Source organism: Mirounga leonina, unplaced genomic scaffold (assembly GCF_011800145.1).
Source record: "Mirounga leonina isolate KUSES-001 unplaced genomic scaffold, KU_Mleo_1.0 Mir_115, whole genome shotgun sequence".
NCBI classification, from domain to species: Eukaryota; Metazoa; Chordata; class Mammalia; order Carnivora; family Phocidae; genus Mirounga; species Mirounga leonina.
The window spans coordinates 73,136,749-73,159,616 of record NW_023270268.1 but is presented as its reverse complement, the minus strand read 5'-3'; the positions used below and the strand labels follow the sequence as shown (position 1 = coordinate 73,159,616).

The 22,868-nt window shown below is 34.3% G+C and overlaps 1 protein-coding gene across 1 annotated transcript in view; it reads right to left on the bottom strand.

Moving 5' to 3' along the window:
- The window catches only part of ATP11B (ATPase phospholipid transporting 11B (putative)), a 123,967-nt gene that overhangs the window by 74,683 nt on the left and 26,416 nt on the right, over positions 1 to 22,868 (bottom strand). The window contains exons 3-10 of the mRNA XM_034999654.1: positions 17,901 to 17,990; positions 16,181 to 16,261; positions 11,004 to 11,111; positions 10,684 to 10,812; positions 9,749 to 9,852; positions 6,307 to 6,354; positions 4,218 to 4,282; positions 1,312 to 1,393 (exon numbers count right to left, since the gene is read on the bottom strand). Of these exons, the coding sequence (XP_034855545.1) occupies positions 1,312 to 1,393; positions 4,218 to 4,282; positions 6,307 to 6,354; positions 9,749 to 9,852; positions 10,684 to 10,812; positions 11,004 to 11,111; positions 16,181 to 16,261; positions 17,901 to 17,990 (707 nt within the window). The remainder of the gene's footprint in view (positions 1 to 1,311; positions 1,394 to 4,217; positions 4,283 to 6,306; positions 6,355 to 9,748; positions 9,853 to 10,683; positions 10,813 to 11,003; positions 11,112 to 16,180; positions 16,262 to 17,900; positions 17,991 to 22,868) is intronic.

The following is a 22,868-nucleotide window of genomic DNA, read 5'->3' as shown; positions in this document are numbered from 1 at the left end:
TAGCATATTACTCTCTAGCTCCATCCTCATCGTTGCAAATGGCAAGATTTCATTCTTTTTTATGGCTGAGTAATATTCAATTGTGTATATATACCACTTCTTCTTTATCCATCCATCAGCTGATGGACATTTGGGCTCTTCCCATAATTTGGCCTATTGTTGATAATGCTGCTATAAACATCAGGGTGTATGTATCCCTTCAAATCAGTAATTTTGTATCCTTTGGGTAAATACCTAGTAGTGCAATTGCTGGATCATAGGGCAGTTCTATTTTTAACTTTTTGAGGAAACTCCATATTGTTTTCTGTAGTTTCCATTTCTTTGCTGATATTTTACATGTTTATTCACATCTTCCTTTAGTCCCTTGAAAATACTTACAGTATCTGCTCTATAGACCTTGCCTGCCAACTGCAAGATACAGAACGTTATGGTGACAGTTTCTAATGAATGCTTTTTCTCTTAAAAACAAGTTACATTTTCTTTACAGGTCTACTTATTTTTGATTACATTATTGGATTTTATAAATAATTGGTTGTACAGATTCTGTACTCTTTTACGTTCCTCAGAAGAGTGCTGATTTTCATTTTAGCAGAAGTTGACTTGGCTAGGCTCAAATATCAAAGTCTATCTCCACTGCAACAGGCAACAGCAAAATGTTCTGTTCTTTCAGCTTTCTGATACTGTTTTTCTGTCAAGCCCACTGGAGTCTCCTATGCACATGTATAGTTCCAACAGTCAGCCAAAGATTTGGGCATAATTTATGTGCAGGTCTCGGAGTTCATTCCCTTCTGTGGCTCCCTCCCTTACCTGGTTTTCCTCTGTCTAGCTGTTCTTCCAGCTTTAAACCTCCTCTAGCACTTAAATCTTGTAAAGATCAGGCTCTCTGATGCCCTATGCAGCACATGAATTGGGGAATGCCTTCAGGCAAAAATCTGCACTCTTAAATCTTTCCCCTTGCTCCTGCCACCTTTCAGGAGTAGACTCTGCCATTTTTTGTCTCCTTTGTGTCACTCTCTTGTATTTTCAAATACTTGTTTATGTAAAAAAAAATTTGTCCAGGTTTTATAATTGCTATCTGCAGGAGGGTTAGTCTTACCAAGTGATTCTGGTATTATCCAATAGTATTTATTTTAAAGTCATAATGTAACACCTACTATAGGCCAAACATTGTGCAAAACGCTACATGTATACATCTCTATTCTCAAGGATACCACCTTTTGTTGACTGATATATATTTTTATAAATATAGTATTTTAAACATGTATGAATAATACATATTCATGTGTAAGTAAATGAAAATAGTTTTCTTACTTCTCTACTGCAGATCGTTTCTGTGACTTGCTCTTGTAATTTAATGCCATCTTAGTTTCCATTCCAGTGTAGATAGCAACTCCTGCAAAACAAAACAGTTCTTTAAAATAATCCACTGGCATATTTCAAAAGAGAGGTTTACTCACTAGCATGAAAGGAAATGTATTATTGTTACAATTTGCCTTTAAATCTTTTTGGAGTTTTTAAAAGGCTTTCCAAGTCCAATTTTGGGGAACTCCAGTCACTCAACCTGCTGGATGGGAAAGGCACGAGGGTTCTGTTTCTGAGTTATAATTAATATATCTGAATGAAAGAGATATTATTAGAGTTGAAAGTGATGGAGGAAAAGGATTTGGAAAGGTAAACATAGCAGGGAAGGCTATTATAAATAGAGTAAACACTGTTAACGAAGACAGAAATGGAAAAGCACTTTGAACAATGGAATGCAGTCAGAATTTGAAAGGCCCTGAATGCCAGAAACTGGGGTCAAGACATAATTTTCTACCACTGGAGAGATAATATGGAAATCTGTCAGTAAATGAAATAAACAAAAGGAAAGTATTATTTTAAAAATGTGTGCCTATATGAATGACTGAGATAAGCAAGAATGACAGTAATAACGGTCTAAAATTGGGGAGTGAATGAAATTAGTTAAGACCAGCTTTATAAAAAACTTTGGAGTTAGACCTTAGAGTGCTACCTCTGCCACTTACTAGTTCTGGGTCCTTGGGCAAGTTATTTAATCTAAGTCTCAATTTCCCCATCTTTAAATAGGAAAAAATCCCTCAGAATTATTGTGAGATTTGTTATGACAAAATAGCAAAATGCCTAGAAACAAAGAGATGATCAGTAAGTATTCACACCCATCTTTAAAGAGTGAAGTCTGAGAAGCAGTGTAGGATTCATCATGCTCTCTTTCTAAAGATTTGTCCTAGACTTTTCACCAGTATTCTTTAGAGGCAGGGATTATAACTCAGATGACAAAGCGCACTGAAATTACAGAAATGGGAGCAATCAGCCAGAATGATATGCAACAGACAGGTGGGGCTGAGGTGACAACAGCAGAACTCAGCTAAAGGCATTCAAATATACGTTTTATTTTAAGAATGTGAAAGGTGTTCCTGCTAGAGGGATGTGTTAAAATACAGCATTGCATGAGAGGGTCTAAAAGCCCTGGAGATGTTTTCTGGCTTTGGCCATCAGAACATGATGGTTTTTTTTTTTTTTTTTTTAACTATAATATACATTACATACAGTTTATCATTTTATTCATCTTAAAGTGCACAATTTGGTGGCCCTTAGTACAATCTCAATGTTGTACAACCCTCACTAACTTGACATTTTTATCACCCTCAAAGAAAAGCCTGTTCCCATTAAGCAATCATTCCCCATTCCCCTCCACTCCCCAGCCCCTGGGAACCACAAATCTACTTTCTGTCTCTATAAACTTGCCTATTCTGGGTATTCCAAGTAAATGGAATCATACAATATGTAGCTTTTTATGTCTGGCTTCTTTCACTCAGCATGTTTTCAATGTTTATCCATGTCATAGCATGCACTAGTACTTCTTTTTTATGGGTGAATAATATTTCATTATATAGGCATCTTACACTTTGTTTATCCATTCATTAGTTGATGGGATATTTGGGCAGTTTCTACCCTTTGGCTATTGAAGAGTGCTGCTATGAACATCCTGTACAAGTCTTTGAACACTTACTTTCAATTCTTTTGGTTATATACCTAGGAGTAGAACTGCTGGATCATATGTAGAATTGCTGGGCCATACAACAATTCTAGGTTTAACTTATTGAGGAACTGCCACACTATTGTTCATAGCGGCTGTGACATTTTATACTCCCACAGCACTGTATGAGGATTCCAAATTCTCTACAACCTCACCAATACTTGCTGTTTTCTGCTTTTTAAAGGATATACATATCTTTATCAGAGAGCCTCATACTGAGAAATAAAATATAGCACAGTTAATAGGAAAGAAGAGAATGAAGAAGAGAACCTCAAAAGCTGTAAGCATTCAGTGAATAACAGGCTGGGCAGTATATGAAAGGCCATTCCTAAAATGGGAGGAGCTAGCTGACAGCTAAAGGTTATCAGGACTTCACAATGTGCCTAGAGTTGACTCAGAACATGTGAATTATTTAGATCTCCAACACTAGAACACTATTTATTCATCCTTTTGATCCAGTCAGTATACATTCCAATAATACCTGCCATTAAATACCACCATTAAAATCAGAATTATCTTCTTAGCAGTGCTTCACAAGTATCCACAAAAGAGCAAGGTTCTAGTCTACTATTAAAAAATAGGGATTAACAACAAAAAAATACAATACAAAATTTTATTAACACAGTCTTTGCAAGAAAATTATTACAGACATTTGACTAAGTAAATTATCCAACCAAAAGACCACAAATGCTATGCTTTAAAAAATACTTCATATAGGGGCACCCGGGTGGCTCAGTCAGTTGAGTGTCCAACTCTTGTTTTCAGCTCAGGTCATGATTTCAGGGTTGTGAGATCGAGCCTGGTGTCAGGCTCTGTGTTGGGCATGGAGCCTGCTTAAGACTCTCTCCCTCTCCCTCTGCCTACCCACCCCCACTTGTGTGCATTCTCTCTCTTTCAAAAAGAAATACTTTATATAAAGCATCAACATGAATCTATAATTAAAAATTTTCAATATAGGGAGCCTGGGTGGCTCAGTCGGTTAAGCATCTGCCTTTGGCTCAGGTCATGATCCCAGGGCCCTGGGACTGAGTCCCACATTGGGCTCCCTGCCCAGTGGGGAGTCTGTTTCTTCCGCTCCTCTGCTCCTCCCCCTGCAAGTGCTCACTCTCTCTCTCAAATAAATAAAATCTTAAAAAAAATTTTTTTTTCAATATATACAAACCAAAAATTTCTTTTGTGTTTTTTAACCTGGCTCCACGAAGCAAGAGACTCTCCGGCCCCAGAGGTCTAGGGAGAAAAAAAAAAAAAAGCATTGAATATATTAAAAATTAAATTAAATTCTAAAATGGCATCTTCAGCAGAAAATCCCTAAGCTACAGTTACAACACTGCTTCCATATAAAACCAAAATCTTGGTTACTATAAAGCTGTTTAGGTCAATTATGATGTTAGTGACCATAACAACAATTATCTGCTTTAGCATTTCAGGCACTTTAAGATCAGTGGCTCAGAAATAAGACTACACCGATAAATAAACTGACAAAGCCATCAGCTGCAAGATTTTTAAACATAAAACACAACAAAAGATTAACCAATGATTTAAAAATGTTTAACATAATGAAATTTAAAATTTTTGTGCAAAATTAAAGTTTTTAAATGGAAAATAAAGAATTAAAATGCAATGTAAATATGAATTATAGTATGATTTGTATATAAATGCATCAATTCTTCATAATTAAAATTACACTGGATAATAAAACATAATGTAGTAAGTGAGTTAATACTTTAGGCAAGATCTACACTACAACTTGACTACTTGCATTGCATACTCCTTGGAGCACAAGTCTTCTTGCTGTTTGAATTTCTCTCCATAAAGGAGATACAAAACGAGAAAGAATAACTAGAAAGGAAATTGTATTTTCTTAGTGATAGCAAAATGATAAGACTGTTATGGATAAGTAAAAAAGCCTTAGTTTTGTTGATATTCCTTATGTTTTTCTGAAACATACATATACAGTTACCAAAATCAAACAGAATCTGAACTAATTCTGAAGACATCTACAAATCCAAATGAACCAAGGAGGATCACGTATTTGGGACATGGTTAACAAGTATGGTTTTATTAGATAGTCATATTTAGAGCACACTCCATGGATATTCCAAAATCAATTATTCAGGAGGCATAAAATAGCTTTTTCACTTGGTGTTGGTTCCAACAATGAACAGAAAAACTTTGAGCTCACATTGATATATAAAATTGGGATATAATGATAGAAAGCTTTCAAATTAAAAGATAATTCATCAGTTCACTCAGGTTGCTTTAGCAAAGAACATGGCTAATCTTTTTAACCATTTCAGGTGCTGGGTAACATAATTGATCTTTTGCTTTACCAGCCACAATATCTTAATGAAATTCAGATTAGTATCCACATATATATTCCACTATGTCACTCTAGAAATCAAAATAAAACCTAGTCATAGTTATTCAGCAGGGGGTCCTACACTTACAAAGACTTTGTTAAGGAGTTTACTGAATGTGCTCCTATGTTAATGTTTATTAAAAATGTGAATTGGTGCTGAAGTATCATGATATTTTTGGTGGCTTGTTTTGAGAACTTCATTTCAAAAATGCTCAATTCTTCATGTTAGTGACTTATTTCATGCAGCCTGTATTAACTGAACACATCTCCAGAAAAGAGGTGGAATGCTAATTGGACTAGAAGTTCAAGGGCTGATTCCAAGATTTATTCTTGATTTGGCTTTGTGGTCATGAGTAACAATATAATCTCATCATATCAACACATTTCTGAAATAACTCAAAGCCTTTCATGCAGGAACCAGAAATTAACCTGAATATTGAAGGCAAACACACCAAAACAACCAACTAAACAAAAAACTAATCAGAGGAGTAAATAAGAGGTTCTAAATTGGCCACTAAATATGACATTTATACTGGTCACACATTATATAAAACGTTTTTTGTATTCTAAACTTTAAGTGTGGTGGTTTAAATGTGTAAGAACTTCAATAAGAATGGCTGTTTCCTTTTATGTTACTACCTAATACCACCAGAAAAAGAAATACAAGTACACAAATAATCTTACTGAACTATTTTGATATCATTTCATGGGATTTTTTTGTCCTTACTCATTCCTGCTACAAATTATTAGAGGATGAAATGTTAAATGCTTTTAAATTAACCCTTTTCCATAATGTGCTGCTTACTTACCTAATCTCTCTTTAACTTGATTTTAGTCCCTCCCCAATACAATTCTCACATAATAGTATTTGGACAATGCAAATTATTCTTACCTTACAATTTCTTCCATTTGTTGAGTTATTATCATTCGTCCCATGAATCTATCAAAGAATTCACCATGTTACAAAAAAACCAGAAGTACTTAGGACATCAATGGGTGAAAAATTTTTAATAGTTTTGGCACTATTCTTGTACATGAAACAAAACTTAACCTTTTGTTTTTGGAATGGTCCATTTTTAATGTTAGAAGTTACATAAGTAAATACTTAGCATTCATTAAGCTTTAAAAAACTGATATTCTTGCCATCTCCAATCTAGCTATGAATGAGGTAAAAAATGAAAAAAATGTTTTCAAAATGGCAATGAAGGGGCGCCTGGGTGGCTCAGATGGTTGAGCGTTTGCCTTCAGCTCAGGTCATGATCCCGGGGTCCTGGGATCAAGCCCCACATCGGGCTCCTGGCTCAGCGGGGAGCCTGCTTCTCCCTCTCCCTCTCTCCCTGCTCATGCTCTATCTCTGTATCTCGAATGAATAAATAAAAAAATCTTAAAAAAAAAAAACCAAAAACCAAAATGGCAATGAAAATGTCTTATCTTATTATTAGTTTAGTGATCTAATTTGTAATTTCTACACAAAGATGCATATATTATTTAGCCAACAATGAATGCTCACACATACCACAGTTTATTAAGTAAAGTCTCCTGACTAGAATCATTCATTCACTCACCAATTGATTCTATGCATGCATTCATAAATATTCACTGAACGACGACCATGTGTGAGTTAAGTGGTGGGGATTGAGTAGTTAAGCAAAAACCTATCAGTGAACTCCAGACCTTCTTTAACTTTTGGTTGCCTGAAATCTAGAGTAAGTGGCCTGTTATCATAATGGATTTTCACAGCCTGGCCTTTCAGTTCCAACTTCCACAACCAGAACAGCTTCATAGCACAGAGTCAATTCAAGTGTACAATCACTTTCTACTATGGTGAGGTAAATTCTAAGTTGAAGCAAACTCTAGACAGAACTTTCATGTCAATCATTTCCCTAAGCAAAGAAATAAGCATTCCTTCCAAATGTCCCTATTATCCCCCCCGTTTCCAGGTCACAGATGCTTATAGACTTCGGCTTCATTGTTTCTTGCTAATCTCCTACTTCTACTTCCTTCAGCTCCCCGTATCAGGGAGCAGCACTGAGGTTTTTTATTATCTCCACATAATGGAATTTTATGTAGTCCTGATTCCAGCCTCAACTTTGGATTTAGATTCAAAGAACCAATTCAGCTGCTATTTCCCTCGGTAACTTATGGAGATGATGTGTGATCAGTCTTTTGATTTCCCTGAGCTAAATTCCAAAAAGAGACCTATTTGCCTTCATTTCATCTGTCCTGTTATCCTTGATTCTAAGGTACTCCTATCTATTTATGCTGGTTCCATACTGGATTAACTCATCTTGCACTTTCCCTAGCCATTTCTCCAAACCCACACTTTAATTTGATTCAAAATGGAAATTGTTTCATTATTCCCTTTTCTGATTATAAAGACTACCTACACTGAAACACACACATTTTATAAAATGATCTAATTTAGAGAGTTTAAAAAGACATCAAGAGGGAAATAAGAATCACCGGTAATCCCACTACTCAAATATAAACACTGTTAATATTTTGGAGTATCTTTTCCAGACTTTTTTTTCATGCATATACCTTAAAAACAAAATGGAATCATGCCATAAATACTGTTGGTAACATTTTCCCTCACTTAACATGTCCTGTCAAAAACATAGATCTACATCATTATTTTTAATGGCCACATACAGCACTGCATTTTGGGGGTTACTGCATAATATAAATAATTCACTGCTGAGGGAAGTGTAGGTTTTTTTCCACCTTATGGATAGTTTAAACAATGTAGCCTTGAACAACCTTGTGTATATATCTCTTCATATTTTCATTAAGATACATTCCTAGGAGAATTTCATTATTTCATTAGAAAAAATTCCTAGAAGTGCAGGTGCTGAATCAGAGTTCAAAAAATTAAGAGTTGTAAAAATAGAAAGAACCAAAGGAGCAAAGGAGCCCATCCCCCTCCCAACTCACCTCTGACAACTACCAGTTTGTTCTCTGGACCTAAGAATCTGGTTTTGTTTTGTTATATTCCACATATAAGTAAAATTATATGGTAGTTGTCTTTCTCCGGCTTATTTCATTTGATATAATGCCTCTAGAGGTCCATCCATGTTGTTGTAAATGGAAAGATCTCATTCTTTTTTATGGCTGAGTGATATTCCACTGTATACATACACCACATCTTTACCTACTCATCTATCATTAGATACTTGGGTTGCTATAAATGATACTTTATCCATTCATCTATCAATAGATACTTGGGTTGCTATAAATATTTTATCTACTCATCTATCAATAGATCTTGGCTACTGTAAATAATGTCATAAGCATAGGGGTGCATATATCTTTCAAATTAGTGTTTTCATTTTCTTTAAATACCCAGGAGTGGAATTACTGGATCATACAGTATTTCTATTTTTAATTTTTTGAGGAATTTCCATACTGTTTTCACAGTGGTTGCACCAATTTACATTCTTATCAACAGTGCACGAGGGGGTTCCCCTTCTCCTTACATCCTTGCCAACACTTGTTACGTCTTGCCTTTTTGATACCAGCCATTCTGCCTGGTTTTGATCTGCATTTCACTCATGATTAGTGATGCTGAGTATTTTTTCATGTGCCTGCTGTCCATCTGCATGTCTTCTTTGGAAAAATGTCTACTCAGGTCCTCTACTCGTTTTATTTATTTATTTTTTAAAGACTTATTTGAGAGAAAGAGTGCACTCAAATGGAGGGAGGGGGTGAGGGGGAGAGAGAATCTCAGATGATAGCCACCCCCCCACCCCCAGCATGGATGGGGCTCAATCCCACAACCCATGAGATCATGACCTGAGCTGAAATCAGGAGTCAGATGCCACCTAGGCACCCCTCTTCTACCTGTTTTTTAATTGAAAAAAAATTTTTTTGGTGTTGAGATGAATTAAGTTTTTTATATATTTGGATATTAACCACTTATCAGGTATATCATTTGCAAATATCTTCTCCCATTCACTAGGCTTCCTTTTTGTTTTGTTGATGGTTTCCTTTGTTGTGCAAAAGCTCTTTACTTTGGTGTAGCCTCAACAGTTTATTTTTGCTTTTGTTTCCCTTGCCTGAGGAGACATATCTATAAATACGTTGATAGAGGTGATGTCCACGAGATTACTGCTTATGTTTTCTTTTAGGAGTTTTATGGTCTCAGGTCTCACATTTAGGTCTTTAATCCATTTGTGTGTGGTGTAAAGAGTGGTCCCGTCCTAAACTTATACTTTGCTCATGGCAATAAAAATTAGTCCAATGTTTTTGTAAAGGCCATAGATTAATTTTAATCCAACAATTCTACTTTTGCAGCTCTGTCTTTTCTTAGGAAATAATCCACTACTATACCATACCTGTACAAGTCTGCTTCTGGTTGCTGACATTCTATCACAGCTATGAGTGTGTCCAAACTGGCAACTGTTTGTAATACTGCTGTTTCTGGAACTGCCACGTGTGTCTGGGAAAATTAAAAAAAAAAAAAGGATTACACTGCAGTTTCAAGAGCCAAATGGGACCTTAGGTATCATCTATTTCAAATCTCTTTTCAGATGAAATCATAGTATACTGTACTTGAGATGACTTAACTAGATAGCAGAGGAGAAAGATTACAAAATAACGAATAGCAAAAGGAGCTACAATGATTACCTGCCTAGACAGACCATTTGCATATAAAAAAAATTAAGTCTGTATTTTTTTTTTTTTTAAGATTTTATTTATTTTTTGACAGAGAGAGACACAGTAAGAGAGGGAACACAAGCAGGGGGAATGGGAGAAGGAGAAGCAGGCTTTCCGCGGAGCTGGGAGCCCAATGTGGGGCTTGATCCCAGGACCCTGGGATCATGACCTGAGCCGAAGGCAGAAGCTTAATGACTGAGCCACCCAGGTGCCCAAAATTAAGTCTGTATTAACAGTCACTATTTGCTCAAAGTTTATTATAAAGCAATTTAATAGGAAAAAATACGAATTTTCACTTTCATATTCTGAAAACTAAGAACAATTTAAAGGTGTCCCTTATCTAAAAAAGCACCAAAATATTAAAGGATAACATTTTTTCCTAAAAACACTTTCCATTTTTCTTTAACTTGATTAAACCACATGAGGCTACCCTTGAAATACATACATAGCATTACTTCTTTTAAAAAACTTATAATTTTTAAAAGCTTCAGTGATTTAAAAAATTTCTTCCTTAGCAAGTCAAACAAAGGAAAATATTACCATAACCCAAAAACATTTTGTTCACCCAGAGCAACACTTATACATATTCATGTACAAACATACATGTACAAACCTTCAGGTTAGTTTCTCCATCCAAACTAGCAGTTGTAACATGACAAGAACCATCAAGTCGATCTGACGACAGAAGCACCAAATCTGCAGGGAAAATTTCATCTTTGGCTATTCGAACAATATCACCCACCTATAAGGAATTATGGGAGAAAAGTAAATATACAGATTTTATGAGGCAGAGACTTATTTTTATTGAGTTCTAAACAGACGGCCTATCACAATATTTTAATGTAGGAAAGTAGGCTTTTAACTAAAATATAATCAGATTAGAATTTGTGATACCAAAATATAATTGATTTACATTATTTACTAAATGCATACCCGAATGTTTTTTGATCTAGTTTTTACAAGGCCACCACTTCGAACAACATAAACAGGAGCTCCATTTACTTCATTATCTGACTTATGTCGTAACCAATCTTCATATCCCTGTAAATATCAAAAGAACAAAAAAAATACCCTTTTTAATGTAATTAGAAGATACTTTTATTGCATGAGAAAAAGAAACATAAACACTTCCTCAAAACATTTATTTCATTTAACAGAATTATATTAGGCTAGTTTGATGCACACAACTCATGGTATCTGACATTCATTCCTCCTAGAAGCACTCTTCTCTTGGTGCCCTTACACACATGTTCCTGGTTTTCATAGTACCTCTCTAGTTACTCCTCAATTTCCTTACAGGAGACTCCTTCCATGTCAGCTTTATGGGCCCCTTTTTCACCCTTCACTTTCTCACTACAAGATTTCTTCTATACCCATGTCTTCAAAAAGTCCTGAAATTTGTATCTCTAGCCCATATCTCTCTTTTGGACTCAAACTTTAATATCTAACTGCATCCTTAATATCTCTATCTTGATGTGTCATAGTAAACATTTCAAAACCAAATTGATGATATTATCCCTCCAAATCTATTGCATTTTCAATGTTCCCCATCTTGACAAATGACATCAACATCTACTGAATTGCTCTTAGCAGAAATCTGGGGAGTCATTCTTGATTCATACCTTTTCCTATGCTTATTCAATCTATAAGTTCTATTGCTTCTATGTAAAAATGATATTTTAATCATAAAATATAAATTCACAGAGCATTACTACAGACAACAGCAAAGAAAATGAACAGATTTTTAAACTGAGGTTGAGTTCTTTCATTTTCTTAAACAATAGGCCAACAGAACAAATTATATTATGTACTTAAAAAATATGGTAGGCTAAATCCATTGTCATTTAAAAAGGGGCACAGACATAAGCATTTCAGAAAGAAACCTCTGATTAAATGTTTAAGGAGTGGCAATTTTTTTAAAGTGGAAATGGCTTTCTGTGCCATTTTATTTTTTTAAAAGATCTTATTTATTTATTTGACAGAGAGAGAGGGAGAAAGAGCACAAGCAAGGGGAGAAGGGACAGAGGGAGAGGGAGAAGCAGGCTCTCTGCTGAGCAGGGAGCCTGATGTGGGGCTTGATTCCAGGACCCTGGGATCATGACCTGAGCAGAAGGCAGATGCTTAACCGACTGAGATTTACCAGGCACACCTTCTCATGCTATTTTAGAGAACATTCAAGAACTCAGGGGTGTAGCATAAATACAGATAATGGAATGATATCCAAGAGATAGCATTAAGTGATCAAATGAGGTACAGAATGTATTGTGTTCTATGCTATCATATATGAAAATAAAAGTATGCCTGCCTATGTGAACCTTCTGCCTATATATCAGGACTAATGTACAAATATATCAGGAGAGGAAAACAGGGAACTGGGGGTTTAGGAATATAAAAAACTTTTACTATATGCTATTTTGTACTGTTTCTGTTTTTGAAAAATATGTGCATCTATTACCTAAAAATATAACACTTCAAAATATAAAGCAAATTATATTAAGGATTACTTTGAAGGTCTTTTTTTTTTTTTTTTTTCAGGGAGAAACCTTTGGGAAAGCATTCTTAAGATACTTAAATTTACTTAAATTACATTGACCTCATTTAAGATGTAGTATGTCGATTTTAGAGAAATTTAACTGACAGTCAAAACATCTTTTCTGAAACTGTCAAAAAGCACAATTCCTTTTATAGTCAGATGGCATTAATAGCTGAGCAACAATGATAAAAACATTATCTTTTAAAACACAAATTCACAAAATCTAATCTACCCTACATATTACTGCCAGATTAATGTTTCCAAAACATTGTTTTAATTCACTATCTTGTTCAAAACCCCCTCAATAACTCTCAATGCTTATAGCAAAGAATCTTCCAACCTCTTTTAGTATTAACCTACGTTTCCAGTGTTATTTTTTAATACTTCCCTCTACAGGGTCAAACATTTAGTCAGACATGTCATTCCCCAAAATAGGTCTTGGCTTTTCCTGCATTTAGCCTTTGCCTAAGTTGTTTGTTTGTCTCACCTTCTTCACCAACTGTCATTTTACCAATATTCTAAGGTTCATTTCTATTATTTATTCCACAAAACCTCCCTGATTATCCGATGAAGTGTTCCATCCTTTCTCTGAATACCTAACACCTCATTGGCTCTTACTAGTACCTTATTAAACTATAATTATTATTGTATTTGGTCTTATCTTCCCTACTTCATAGGTTTTAAGTTCACAGAAGGCAAAGACTTTGATACTTACCAGAGCACTATATCTTGCATTATACAACGAGCAAGAAGACTTAATATGTAAGTATGATTGGAAGAAGTTAAACAAAATAATAACTTCATTCAAATTAAAGTGTAAATAACTGATAATAAAGCTTTTCCTATTTTGATAAAAATACAAAGGCAGACTAAAAGGGGAGAAGACAAGGAAGGAAGATTGGAACATGGTAACTTCCACTTTTATAATTTTTCCAAAATTGTGTTCCACTAATCTACAGTGATGGATATATAAACCTGAACAGTACACACTCTGGTATGAGTGTGTTTCTTGAATGAATGAAACTTAGGAACAGTTACTGCACAAGAGAAAATTCTGAGTTCTGAAATCGTTCCTGAAAAAGGGAGAAAATCCTTATAGATCAAATGTTCTCTTTGAAAATTATGACCTTTCGTACTTCTTCTTTTGCCTTAGTTGTCAAAAAGCTCTCAAGTAAATTTAGTACTCAACTGCAATAACCATACTAACAGGTTTGAGGTATAATCTTCCCACTTCCTATCTTTAGATTTTATGTTTTACTTAACTCATTTTGAAGACAGGTTGTCAATTGTCATTATCACATTAAACTCTCTCATTTTGCAGATATAAATTCACCACTGTTTCTCAACTCAGTTAATGGCACCGCATTTCAATTAAACCCAGTCTATATTTGGCCAATACACTGGGAAACCAGGGTAAGAAGTTTTATAACATGTTGCATTGCTTTAAAATATATTCAATAGATTTATTCATTCATTTATTCATCTATCAAACAAATGTTTATTGAAGGCCCAATATGTGCATGACTTTGTTCTGGTCACTGGAAATAATCTGGTATATAAAACGAAGTCTCCGCACTCATAGAGCTAAACATTCAAATGAAGGTAAGAGATAAACTAATAAACATTTATTCAACAGAACAACAGGTAGTGACAAATGATATGAAGAAAAAAGACCAGATCAGGAAATGAGAGAGTAACATGGTGGTCAGGAAAAGCCTAAGATATCCATGTGGAAATGTTGCACAAACATTTGTATATATGTGTCTGGAGTTCAGGGAATAGTTTTAGAATACACATTGATTTGAGAACCATCAACATATAAATGGTACTATAAACCACTAGACTAAATGAAATCACCTAAGAAGTAAAGTATATATAGAAAAGAGGTCCAAGGGACAAATATGTTACTTCGATGAAATAAATGACATCTACAAAACCAAGTTAAATATGTAACTGTATGAAGTGATTTGGATGCTTTTAAGCCTCCAATAAAGCAGTAAAAGGAAATCAAACTTAGTGAAAGCAGTAGCATGGTATTCTGACACACTAGATTTATAATGTAACTGTTAATCCATCGATTCCTCTTATCCTTCTATGTAAGTAATAAAGAATATACTACACCCCAGAATTAAAGAATGTTTGTCAATTTTATTTCCATGTCAATTTCTTTTTAAATTTTTTAATTAACATATAATGTATTATTTGTTTCAGGGGAACAGGTCTGTGATTCATCAGTCTTACACAATTCACAGCACTCACCAAAGCACATACCCTCCCCAATGTCCATCACCCAGCCACCCCACCCCTCCCACTCCACCACTCCAGCAACCCTCAGTTTGTTTCCTGAGATTAAGAGTGTCTTACGGTTTGTCTCCCTCTCTGGTTTTGTCTTGTTTCATTTTTCCCTCCCTTCCCCTATGATCCTCTGTCTTGTTTCTCAAATTCCTCATATCAGTGAGATCATATGATAATTGTCTTTCTCTGATTGACTTATTTTGCTTAGCATAATACCCTCTAGTTCCATCCACGTCATTGCAAATGGCAAGATGACCTCTTTTTTGATGGTTGCTTAATATTCCATTGTGTGTGTGTGTATGTGTATGCACCCCAATTGTCAATGACAATTGACACACAGCTGCTCAGAATCTCATTTTACATTGCACACACACACACACATATACATATACCACATCTTCTTTATCCATTCATCTGTTGATGGACATCTAAGCTTTTTCCATAGTTTGGCTATCATGGATATTGCTGCTCTAAACATTGGGGTGCACGTGCCCCTTCGGATCATTACATTTGTATCCTTGGGGTAAATACCCAGTAGTGAAATTGTCCATGTCAATTTAAATCTTATCCCTAAATCTTATAAAATGGAAATTTATCATATTTACAATTATAATTCAATTAACTCCCTTTCAGGTGGAAGTGTCATCTATTTAACTGGGCCCCTGACAAGATTTTTGAGAAGTGATAGCTATTTAGACATGACATTTCTATGAATTTCTTTATTTCTTACTCAGCATGTGTATCTAATAATCTTGCTTTTCTATACCTATATTTTAATATCAATTCAAGATTTGGTTGAAGCTATTTCCCCTAGGGTATTACTTTATATAAAAATGAACATCACCAGGGAAAGTTGTAGAAAGTAGGAAAACACTATACAATTTTTATTCAAAATGGTCATGCCAAAAGTACACGCTTCACTCCCTAGAAATATATCCCTTTTGAATTGTACTTCCTTTAAATATTGCCAAACCTACAAAGATGATTATAATAATTAATCTGTTTCATATATAAATTGGTTTGTACATATAAAATGCTTGTTTTGGGATGCTTCCGAGGTGTGTCAAGGGAACGACATATTTTAACAATGGTAATCATTCCATGAGTCCCTAGTACCTGAAATATAAAAGTGGCTTAACTCAGTTTAACTTAACCATATGCAATATCAAATTTGTTGCTTTCCTATGGAAATTATTTTCACAACAATAAATGTTAGTTTGAAGTGGAAATATTTAGCAACTTCTAAATGATTTCGGGGGGGGAATAAAAAGTATTTTCATACCTGCTTTATGGCGGTTACTGTTATCACAAAGAATAATGGAAGTCCACTGGTAATTGGACTGGTAGGTGTATCAATCATAAGCTAGATTTACAACAACAAAAAAAGAATACAGAATATTAATATTTTTATATTGTATACATCACACTATTAACATCTAAAATCTCATACTTATTGGGAATTCTAAGAACACTATATAAAATGTGTATCATGGTCCAGAGTAAAAAATAGGACAGAGATATGCACACAGTTTAGTTCACAGTTTCACCAAGTTTATTTTGTTGGTTATTATATGAAGTTGGTAGAGTATCTAAATCTACTGCATACCCACAAATATTGCTAGAATGGACTCAGTCACCTCTTCCTTTTTAACAGAGTACTTAAGGTCTTTCTCCTCAGTATTTGCCTAGAAGCAGAGCTACAGCTGCTCAGAATCTCATTTTACATTTCTTTGCCCATCCTGGTAAATGCTGAAAAGTCTGTCAGCAATTTTTACGCTGGAATTCAGAATAGATTCACCACTTAAGAAGAGAGAACAAGGAATGGGACTAGGAAAAGGACTTTTTTTTTTCTACAGTGATTTTGTCACATCTACAGAGCCAGAGGGGTAGAGCTCAGAAAATGATGCCGTAATTATGATCTAAATCAAACAACTGAGGTTTCAATAAATTGCTGGAGAAGTAATTTTTGCAGTAATTATGTTTGGTTAGTTAAAAAATGGATCTAATGGTTTATTAATGTTCCTTTACCCTGAATAGGCCAATTATATTTGTTCTATTCCACAGACAAGCTGAATTCCTGATCTTAGCTAGTAATTTCACAAATGCATGTGTTAATGTGGACACGGTTAATATAAATTCTCACTTTTCAAAAAAAACCAAGCTGATGTTCTACTGACAGAAAATCAGAAGTTCCTTCTCTGTTCATGAAGGAAAGCAAATTTTTAAAAAAGTAAATGTTTCCTCAAGCTTTAATCACTTGACAATTTTTTTTTTCTGAAATTCCAGGTTCTATGAGAGAAAAGTTCAGTTTATACAAAAATTCAATGCCACACTGAAAGAGATTGCTAATGTTATCATCAGAAAAGAATAACCCCTTTAAAAGAAAATGGCAATCACTATTTTTAAATTTTGACTTACACTCAAGTTTTATAAGCTGTTACTCTTGACACTTTGATATTAGAGAAAAAAGGAACAATATGAAAATTAAGAAACTGTAAAAGAGTTTATAATGAATACAGATTTAAGAAAATGGTCCCCAGAATAAAAATCTGTACTCATGGGGATATTTAAAAATTAAAATTAAAAAAAAATCTTAAAATAAAACTAAAATTTAAACTGAAAACAAAGGGAAAGCCAAAAAAAGATTTTCATGGACAAAGATGATTCCGTAAGCAGAAATGTGCCAAAAACATGTGCTATATATTAAAAGCCAAAATATTTATGTTCTGAGGCAGAGCAACTGAAATGTAAAATTGGCTTTGATTATGGTTATCAACACCACAGCGTATCAGTGATGAAACAAAATAAAATTAATCTTAAAATTCATAGGCTATTTTTTAGAAATCTGCATGTGGTTTAAATCACGATATTCCCTGATTACAATGGGGAAGCTCTGCAGAAAAGAAAAAAAGATCCCATAGTCAAATAATTTAGAATGCAATGCAACTTTTCCCTGAAGATATAATTTTAGAAATCATTCTATATTGAGTGATAAAGCTTACCTGAACCAAAAATATAATAAGAAAATAAAAGTTTGCCACTCTTCTGAATTGTTCAAATAAATTTTTTGGAACAAAATTCCACACAGTATACTAAAAAAAAGAGAGAGATGGAGAAGTTACTATTTAAAATAATATACACTATATCAATGTAATAATAAGAAAAGTAAAATCAGATTTACTAAGTCCTTACACAAATGATGTAAATCTTGATGCTACTAAAACTATCTGGCTTTTAAGAGTTTCAGAACTTTTATTCTATACTTTTTTCTTTCTTATACTATTTATTGGCAATTTTAGTGTAATTTAAAAAGATGAGATAAACTGGAACCTACCAATTTTGCTATTAAATTCTTGATTTTTTAGGAGTTGGAGATGACAGATCTAAAACAACATTTAATAATTTATTTTGGCCTCTGGTTACACAAAATTGAACTAATGTTAAAAATAAATAAGAGCTGATAAAAATGCTGACACTAGATACAATTTATTTTCTATTTTATGTAGCTCAATGTCAGAAATAAAGGAAATGGTATAATTATTTGATTATTTTTTGTTAAGTACAGAATATGGAAAAATAACCTAGAATGTGAAAAAGATTAAGAATACTTTACATAAGTGATCACTAGTATAACCACCAAGAATATCTCATAAAGGCATAAAAATCTGACACAATGTCAATTTTTAAAGTAAGACAGTCACTTAAATGACCTTGGATTAATCTCTCTGCACCCCACTTCGTGCCTCTATAACATGAGGAAAATGATAACCATAGTATATAGGGTTGTTATAAGGTTTACATGAGCTAATATATCTATGAAGCACTTAGGACAGAAACTGGCTCATATTAACCTCTATGTGTTTGTTGTTATATTACTAATAAGCATATAAGCCTATAATGCAATATTATAGGGGTAGGGTAAAACAGTACAAATTCTACTTGTGTCACTAACTGCTCACAACACTTCATATATGAAACAGGAAAACACTTTGTAGTATTGTTACTTTATCCTATATACATTCTCTCAGTAGCATGTAAGATTCTTGAGGCTAGGGACATTGTTTTATTTACTGCTCTATCTCCAGCACTTACCACTACTACTAGCCAATGAGCCATGTGAGAAAAAATTTCAGAGTGTGGCAGACAGAGGGCCTTCTGAAAAGTTTTCTTCTTCTTAAGTAAAGACACTGGAAGGGGATATTCTTTCTTCCAGCCTTTGTACATTGTTGAATGAGTCTGTGATGCTTAGAGCTGCTGCAGCCATCCTGCCACCATGAGGAATTAATCATGAGGACCACCCCCACATGCTGGGGAAAGCAAAGCAGAAAGGCCGAAAAGACACAGAACCCCAATGACCATTGAGCCATTCAACTAACCATCCCTGGAACTCTCTCTCCTCTGGACATCTTGTTATGTGAAATAATAAATTTCCTTCTTATTTAAAAAAAAAAAAAAACAAACTTTAGCAGAACAGATGAATACACACACACACACACACACATACATAAGGTTGAAATGAATTTTTTTTCAGATAACTATCCTATGTCAGGCAATGAAGCCTTAATGGTTATTGACGATTTTGAGATTTGTAAGGAGGCAGTTTTCCTACTTTTCTCTGGTGCAATTTAAGATGGTTCTAATTTCTGAATTTTCTTATTTGAAAAATTCACTTCATCAGTTGTTTGAGACCTGAAATGTCCTTTCCCATATGAATAATTTTATAAATAGAGTTAGGTTCCCAGAAGAGCCCACAAAAGCCTGTTTGACCCAAGGATATATAAGCAGTACGATACCAACAACATTTCTCTCAGGTGAAATTATATTTTCAGTTCTACTAAAATATCTGAAACATATTTTCCTATGGTAGTGGTACCACCAGTGGCTCCAGAATCTGGGAGTGGGGATTATGTTCAGGGTTCTAGAGAGAAGAGATGTAGGTAGATGCTTTCTATTCACTGCTCAATGTGAACATATAAGATGGTAACTTTGGGTCATATCATCTCCAGCTGATCTTAACTGGAGTAAAAAGACAGTTGTCCCTATAGAGGTCAGAGTATTCCAAGTAACACCCTTAGTCACCAAATCAAATATATAAAATTTCATAGGAATCAAGTTGGCAACGTCCTAAGTTTACATCAATCTATTTAAATCATAACAGTGACAATATATTTTGTCTTCCAGAATCTCAAAATGAACAAGTACAAAAATTGGAAGTACGGTAATTGATCTCAGGATATTTTCTTTGGCTAGTTCAATAACACATGGAAAAACTCAGAATAAATAATAATTTCTTATGAAAACTAGCTTACAAATATTAGGAATTGTTGTTTCCAGGTTTTCTAAAATACAAATATATTAATAGACTGAATGAGGCTAAATTCTGTGCTTATCCTATCATATGTAGTGGAGGAACTATAGAATATTAAACAATATAAAAATATTATAAGAAAAATAATGATTTATTACACTTTAAATTTTAGTTATTATGTAATAATGGTCAATAAAAATAAATTAGTATAACTTCTTTAGAGCTATATATATGACTACACAATTGACCTTTTTTCTCAAATTCTGACATTAGTAAGAAAAACAAAACATAGTTATGAAATTAAATCTTTTCCAAAGAAGTTAAAATTTAAGGTAAGGTAGTTACTATGGTAAATTAAACAGAGATATCATGTACCTACAATGTGCAAGACACTTGCACTAGGAGAGAAACCAAGAATTTTTTTTTCGTTTCGTTTTTTTTTCTTTTTAAAGATTTTATTTATTTATTTGACAGAGACAGTGAGAGCAGGAACACAAGCAGGGGGAGTGGGAGAGGGAGAAGCAGGCTTCCCGCCGAGCAGGGAGTCCGATGTGGGGCTCGATCCCAGGACTCTGGGATCATGACCTGAGCCGAAGGCAGACGCTTAATGACCGAGCCACGCAGACGCCCAAGAAGTTTTAATATTAGAGGAAATTAAGAACAAAATATCAATAGCTATATTCAAAGATTAAGTGATGGAATATATAGAGAATTAAAATGAAAAGCAGTCAGTGAGAGAAAAATTTAATGAAGAAGGTCATATTTGACATGGGCTTTAAAAGGTAAACATTCAATAGGCTGAAAATAGGGGGCAATTATTATTATTATTTTTTTAAAGATTTTATTTATTTATTAACAGAGAGAGACACAGCAAAAGAGGGAACACCAGCAGGGGGAGTGGGGGAGGGAGAAGCAGGCTTCCCGCCGAGCAGGGAGCCCAATGCGGGGCTCGATCCCAGGACCCTGGGATCATGACCTGAGCCGAAGGCAGACGCCCAACGCCTGAGCCACCCAGGCGCAATAGGGGGCAATTAGAGGGAGACCATTTCAGGAAAAAAAGACAGCATGAACACAGGCAGAGAGGAGGAAAGTTCATCATGACTTTGTGGGATAGAAAATAATACAGTACAGAAGAGTTTAAGGGAATAATAAGGGAGTAGAAAGGTAGTTAAAAGAGAATTTAGAAAAAGCCCCATTTATGGTCAGGAAGAAATGGACACTGTCTATATAAATACCTAGATTCCTGAATCTGTGGTCAAAAACATGAATTTTATATTTCCATAAAAACATGAAATCTACAATCTCTGCAGGAACATAAAATCTACATTTAAAAAATGTGGTTATCAACATGACATCACAGCAAATCACAGTAGTAGGGAAGTTCAACACGGGCTTATGGAATAGCAGGTAATCTAGTTTGGAAGGAGTATGAGAAAGCATTAGTGGAATAATAAGGTAGTAATGAGAGAGAGAGTCCTCATATGCTAAAAAAAAAAAAGGAATGTTTATTTAAATATCTACATTTTTGAAACTGTGGTCAAAAACAATAAACCTAATACTGCTGCATTGAATACAATCATATAAAGATATTTAATCCCAAAAGTTTTCCAGGACACTCAGCTTTCAATACTGGCAGAGGACTAAAGTGGTCCTGTAACTCCCAGCAGATAAGAATTACAAAAACTAGATTTTAAAAATGGATCCTGGAAAGTATCCAAAATATAGATAGAAACTGGAAGAGAGTTTAATTTTAAAAAATGTAAATGAGGGGAATATGAATTGTGAACTATGGCTTCTTACCCTACAGATACTATCCAACTCTCAAACCTATGGCAGCAAACAGTAGGGAAAAACTACACCCTTACTACAAAATATGACAGAGATTTGAGTTTAGGACTGGAAAGGTAGATAGACATTTAAGGGGAAAATACTGGTAGTGAAAGAACCATGCAAGGAAAATGACCCAAATTCAGAATGTAAATTGTCCAAACCTAGGCTGACAGCTGAACTCTGCACCAAAAACAAATGAACTGCTGATATACGCAACAACAAAGATGAATCTCAGGATTACTGTTACATCAAAAGAAGCCAAACACAGAAGACTCACACTATATGACTGAATTTATATGAAATTCAGACAAAACTATAGTTATAGAAAACAGATCAGTGGTTGCTAGTGCTAGAGGTGAAGAGGAGGAGGACTGGCTGTTAATTTTTTAGTGATGGATATATTCTATATCTTGATTTGTGATGGTCACATGTTATATATACATTTGTCAAAACTCATCAAATTGTACACTTAAAATTGGTGAATTTTAGTGTATTTAAATTAGACCCAAATTAAAAAAAAACTTAAAATTTTTAAGAAGGACTTTTTTTTTTTTAAAGATTCTACTTATTTTTATTATTTGAGAGAGTATGCGTGCACTACAAAGATGCTTCTGAAGGTGATCTATTAAGCAACAGCAATGATCTAAGGAGAACTTTACCCTTAGTCTCTTTAATTCACATCCTCTCTAACTGCACTGTCCAATAGGTAACCACTAGTTGCATATGGCTGACATTTAATTTAAAATAAATTAAAATTTAAAAAGTAGCTTCTTCAGTGGCATTAGCCACATTTCAAGGCCTAACTAGCTCTATATAGCTACTGGCTATCATA